Source organism: Cyprinus carpio, chromosome B2 (assembly GCF_018340385.1).
Source record: "Cyprinus carpio isolate SPL01 chromosome B2, ASM1834038v1, whole genome shotgun sequence".
Lineage (NCBI taxonomy): Eukaryota > Metazoa > Chordata > Actinopteri > Cypriniformes > Cyprinidae > Cyprinus > Cyprinus carpio.
In genome coordinates this window covers 15,610,160-15,616,171 of record NC_056598.1, presented here as the reverse complement: position 1 = coordinate 15,616,171, position 6,012 = coordinate 15,610,160, and the positions used below count along the sequence as shown (strand labels likewise).

Here is a 6,012-nt window from a genome sequence, read left to right as displayed (position 1 = left end):
GTTAACACATAGCCTGTCAATTTGTGTGTGTGTGTGTGTGTGTGTGTGTGTGTGTGTGTGTGTGTGTGTGTGTGTGTGTGTGTGTGTGTGTGTGTGTGTGTGTGTGTGTGTGTGTGTGTGTGTGTTTTCAGCCGCCTGGAATATTTGTGCTTTTGTTTTGTATTTCAAGTTATTTGGTTGAGCGTTGTTCCAAGAGAGCTGGCACTAGGGACTGTTCACTTTTTTTAAATATCTCCGCCAGTGTTTAGGCGCTTCAGACAGCCATACTTCAGCTCTTTGTGTGGTGGGAGATTGTATTATGAGCGAGTCATTGATTCATTTACTGATTTATTCACTACACTACTCGTTCAGAATTTAGTGTTGCGAATATAGCGACTTTTTTCCAAAAATCAACTTCTTGATCTGGACAAAGCTTATCTGGTGTCAGAGACGCATCTGTACTGCCCTGCGATCATGGTTTATAATCCAAATGATAACTGGATATGCAAATATAGTCTTAATCACGCCATAAGCATTGTCTTTATCTGATTTAATGGTGATTTTGTCAGATTTACAGAACTATAATTTAGGATTTTAGTTCAGAGCAGATTGGAGGAAGAGTTTATTGGGAATTGTGAGCAAAGGAGAGAAGCAAACTAACGTTAAGAGCTGACACTATGCTGTTACGTAACGTAATGACACCATTAATTAATAATTAATTAAATAAATATATATGACTTTATATATAACGTCTTGTGTATAAAATAAACAATATTACTAGTAAAATGCTTTAAATACATACTAATAACAATGAACATTGACTTTTAGAAATGTTTGTCATTTGTAATTTATACACAGCTTTAAACAACTATAATGCATTTTTCAACACCGTGAGACAAAAATCATTTTCACGACATAAAAATTAAATATTTATATGAATTATTTCAAATGTACTAATGTATCAGACTTTAATAGCACAGAAGGTTTTCTTCAAACCAGGTTTATTTGATAGGGTTTACAGGTGCATCATCTCTAACAGCTGAAAAAGCCTCAATCTCGTTAACGATTCTTTCTCCAATTATGTTGTTATTAGCCGCCAAAACTCTTCTAGACATCAGATCCATCGGGCCACCTGAGGACATTTTTGAAAAAGTTGATACACAAGAAGTTAATACACAAGAATCATATTCATCATATTCATTAAAACAATGAAATTTCTTAAATAAATGATATTTTGGAAAAACAAACCACTGACGAAATTTGAGAGATTATATCGTAAAAGAGTGTTATTCTTAACTAAATCTGAAATTATCTAAAATTTCATTTGAAAAAAACTGAAATTAAATTAAATATAAATATTAGGTCAAGAAAATTAAAAATTGACATCTAAAATTACCAAAATAAAAATAAATGAAACCTAAACAGAACAGTGTTTACTAAAAAAAAATTAGTAAAATAATAAAAATGACAAAAGCACAACGTAAGCTAAAATTAAAACTCAAATATATAAAAATAAAAGCTACCTAATACTAAAATATGATGAATAAAAATGGCGTAACAAGAGCTGTCTTTACCTTCAACATCCATGAGAACTCCTCCTGCCTCTGAGACTATGACTGCCGCAGCCGCCACATCCCAACAGTGGATCCCAATCTCATAATAGGCCTCGACACAACCAGATGCTACCAAGCACATGTTGATGGCAGCAGATCCAACGCCACGTATCCTTTAAAAGAAAACTGAATTAATAGTCAAGAGATATCTGTTGACACACATTACAGTATAATGGTAGAGTACATAGTTTTAGATAATATTACATTTAAGGGCAAATCTGTTCCAGTGAGGCTGTGTATGAAGGAAACCTGGCACATACCCATGAACTGGCAGGCATAAGATTTTCCTCATGCTAGAGAAAATCTTATCAACGACATCAGGGTCTCTATTAGAGCCAAACTCTGTAGCGATGATTGACTGGTTAATCTCTGTTAACGATGTGGAAACAATCAGAGAGAATTACGATGATTGCCAACAAGCAAACACGGAATTCTCCGAAGAACGGCTACCTTTTTGGTCCGACACTTGCAGCGGCTGTCCGTTGCAAAATGCACCCTTCCCTTTTCGAGCTGTGTACATCTTGTCTTCTATGCAGCTATAAACCACACCAAACTCTAACTGCAACAGAAGAATGATGAGTCTGACAGACGCTCTTCCCACTGGAGGAACTTCCAACTTTCTAAAGGCATGATAAATGAGCAAGAAAACAAAGGGGGGGCAGAGCAGCAGTTTCCGATTTCATCTCACCACGCAAAGATCTATTACCAGTGCTGTCACTTTGTTATTCTAAAATTAAAGAGAGTGCATTTGAAAGCAAATGATGCTTACCATTTTGTTGACAGCAAAGCCAATGGATATAGCAACAAATGGATATCTGTTACAAAAGAAAAGCATATTCATTTTTTATAGCTCATGCTAAAAAAGCAAAAAGTCTCAAAGTATATAAATGAGGGTTTAAGTCATTTAACATTCCTGACATTTCCCAGTGGAGTCCAAACATTTCTGAAACCACATTAAAAATTACAATTTAAACCGAGAGAAAAAAAAAAAAAAAAACTGTAAACATTAAAAAGGTAAAAAATAAAATAAAAAGTTTTTTTAGGGAAAAAAAATAAACAAAATAAAGTTATAGGTGAAAATGGATAAGACATTTTGACTCAATTGACTAAAATAATTTGTAACTAAATTTTTTTTTTTTTTTTTTTTTTCAATTTAATTGTGTTTTCTTTCTATTATTTTTTTAAATTGCATTTTACTTTTTGCATTTACCTTTTATTTAATTTCATTAGTGGTCAAGAACATTTGGACTCCAGTGTATCAGTGAATAAAAAAAAAAATGTACCCATGAACAAAGTTAGTTGTCCCATCCACAGGGTCAACAATCCATGTTGGGTTTTCAGTCAAAACACTAGGTTCTCCTGCAGCCACTGACTCCTCACCAATGAAACTGAAACAAACAGGAGCAGTACTGGTCTATTCCCTTTACTTCAGATCCTATCTAGGAACCTCTTATACTGAGTGTCTAAGAAGGTTTAAAACTCTTCTGACCCTGTGTTAGTATGAAGGACAAATACCTGTGTTCAGGAAACTTCTCCTTCACTGACGTAATAATAAGCTGCTCCACATTCTGGTCTGTTTTAGTGACCAGGTCGACAGAAGAGCTTTTGCACATGATCTTCAGGTCATTCTGCAAAGCATCCCTTACAATCTGACAATAGAGATTTAAAAAAAAAAAAAAGATTTTAATAAAGATTTTAGTAAAAATGACCACAAATTACAAAAGCTATTTAAAAAAAAAAAAGAATGATGTTATCTCACCTCTCCTGCTTTCCTGGCCAGTGTCACAGCATGGTCCATGGCATCCTGCCAAAGGTCAGGCATTGTGCCTTTATGTAAGGACCCTCTTTCTGATCAGACATACAAAACATATTACTGTCATCAATTTCAGACTGCAGCTACAGGAAAGCTGTAACAGCTTGCACTTCATAAAGGCTGTGTCTAAACCCTTATTTTATTTGAGGAGGCAGTTTATGTTTCTGATTAACTCGATCTTTTACCACTTTGCTGGCAGACCCTTAATCCCTGCACACACTCCTTATATAGTCTTCTTCCTAGAAATAGGCCTCCAGCTGTCTCTGATTTTAGAGAACTCCTACCCTAACAAAAACTTACAGTGGCAGTTACAGTTTCAACTAAAATAGCAGTATAACCTGAATGATATTATTATCTAATAATTATTATATTATCTGTTTCATTTAAGTACCTTTTAACAGTGATGGCTAGTAAAAAGTTCTTCGTTGTCATTTCCATCATGCTGATGCTAATTTTTGTACAGATCGATATAACATTTTATTTCATGGAAATGTATATTACTCGAGAGCAATGGGTTTAAATCAGATGTAAACAGGAAACCCAGTCATATCTGAGGGTAACGTGACTTCAGCATTTGAAGTGATTTTATAGTGCATGAACTACATGTTTGAGAATACGTGTTCATCGCAAATAATTATATGACTATGTACCATGATATATATATGACAGATGAATTCCAGCTAATCTTTAGTTGAAGATACTGTACAAATCCTTTTCCTTTTCATTAACGTTACTTGACCATTTATAGTAACGCCAAATATAAAAAAAGATTTAAACAAAGCATCGTGATCAATGCACATATACATTCAAATTAGACAAAAAAAAAAAATATAAAAAAACTCAAAATTCTTACCAATGACCGGCGAAATGAAGTCAAACTGCCAGATTGTTGTTTCCGGGTTCTTGGAGGATCAAACGAGATTAACCCTAAAACGTCTGGTTATTTTCAGAAAACAATTAAATATCCCACTGGCCCTTTTTAAATAGGTTACAAATACTATACATGTATATGTTCTGTTTAGCACCTACAGGCTATTATTTTTCTAAAATTATGTTGCGCATGCGTAGTATGTACTTTCAGCATCCCGCTGTCAAAATAAAAGTTCATCAATCGGCGTTTTTTTTTTTTTTGTAACAGATTAGTCTTAATAAATAAATCTACGTAAGATTTTTAATTTGTGAAAGAAACATGAAGGTCTTCTTACTTCTTTTTATTGTTGTATTAGAATGGATTTTCCTAAACTAAAAGAAAAAGGATCAATACTGTGTGATCTTGTTGTACCCAACCTTTATTGCAGCACTCAAAACATTTACAGTCGTTAACATATCTGTGAAAAGTCACCCAAAACTCCCTAAAATTGCATTGCCTCAATAACTTAAAACGAGTTAGCCTATACAGCAGGATTTCATGTAAACCTCTGGATAGAAAGCCTCGAGTAAACCTCTGTCTATATCTGGATTTCAATAAGAAATGCTCCTTTCACACATGGTGTTATTGCTGGTTGTGAGGTGTCTGTTCTTCGAAGCACAACCTGTACGAAGGCTGCTATGTCCAACCTTTCACATATGGCTTTGAGAAGTTAAAACTTTCATTTAAAAAAAAAATAAAAAATATTCAATTTGACTATAAAATGTCAAATCCTAAATAAAAGAAATCCTTGAAAATCCTAAAAAAGAAAAAAAAATGTTATTCAGTTTGTAAAATTAATACCACTTTAAAAATTCACATTGACTTCAAAAGTGTTAGGGGTCCAAACACCCTCTTGTGTTGTAGAAAAAGAAAAACAAACCCTAAAAACTATATTTCAGCCACCTGTATATGTTATGAAACCATTGTTTTGAAGTGAAGTGAAGTGAAGTGACGTGACATTCAGCCAAGTATGGTGACCCATACTCAGAATTCTTGCTCTGCATTTAACCCATCCGAAGTGCACACACACAGAGCAGTGAACACACACACACACTGTGAACACACACCCGGAGCAGTGGGCAGCCATTTATGCTGCGGCGCCCGGGGAGCAGTTGGGGGTTTGATGCCTTGCTCAAGGGCACCTAAGTCATGGTATTGAAGGTGGAGAGAGAACTGTACATGTACATTGAAGAGATCTGCATCATTTCCTAAAGTCTATCACAAAAACAACATCTATTCTGGCAGGCCCCTAAAAACAGTGTAACAACATTACAATGAAAAAAAAAAAACATATATTCCACAGTGAAACCATTCAGGAGCCAGGATTGGATTTCCTTCAAAAGATCAAGCAGGTTTTCGATTTCTTAACCAACTACTCTGCATCAAGGGTGAAAGCTACATTGTGTTGTAATAAAAACCATGACAACATTAATAGTAATAGTAAATACAAACAACTTTTGACTTGCTATGATATTAAAAGTTACAAAATAACCACTCTTTTTTTCTGAATGTACAACAAAATTGTATTGTATTCTTATAGATGTGCCTGCAACAATTGAAATGGCCAGAATAAATGCACTGTGAAGTCAATACATAGGCAGTGCATGACATTTGACAAATTAATAAGCATAAACTGATTTGTGATGTCCCACAAAAAGCACTAGGTAAGATCTTTACCCTGCTATAAAATTTAAACT

The 6,012-nt window shown here is 34.4% G+C and overlaps 1 protein-coding gene across 1 annotated transcript; it reads right to left on the bottom strand.

Annotated features, from left to right (window-relative positions):
* Positions 1-963: 963 nt before the first annotated feature.
* On the bottom strand, positions 964-4,488 carry impa1 (inositol monophosphatase 1). Its single transcript, XM_019119588.2, has 9 exons — positions 4,259-4,488; positions 3,352-3,440; positions 3,108-3,241; positions 2,876-2,980; positions 2,362-2,407; positions 2,043-2,151; positions 1,853-1,961; positions 1,554-1,705; positions 964-1,111 (listed from the first exon to the last, which is right to left on the bottom strand). Exons 2-9 carry the CDS (start codon positions 3,412-3,414, stop codon positions 981-983), a joined length of 849 nt encoding a protein of 282 aa, XP_018975133.1. The 5' UTR covers positions 3,415-3,440; positions 4,259-4,488; the 3' UTR covers positions 964-980.
* Positions 4,489-6,012: the final 1,524 nt, after the last annotated feature.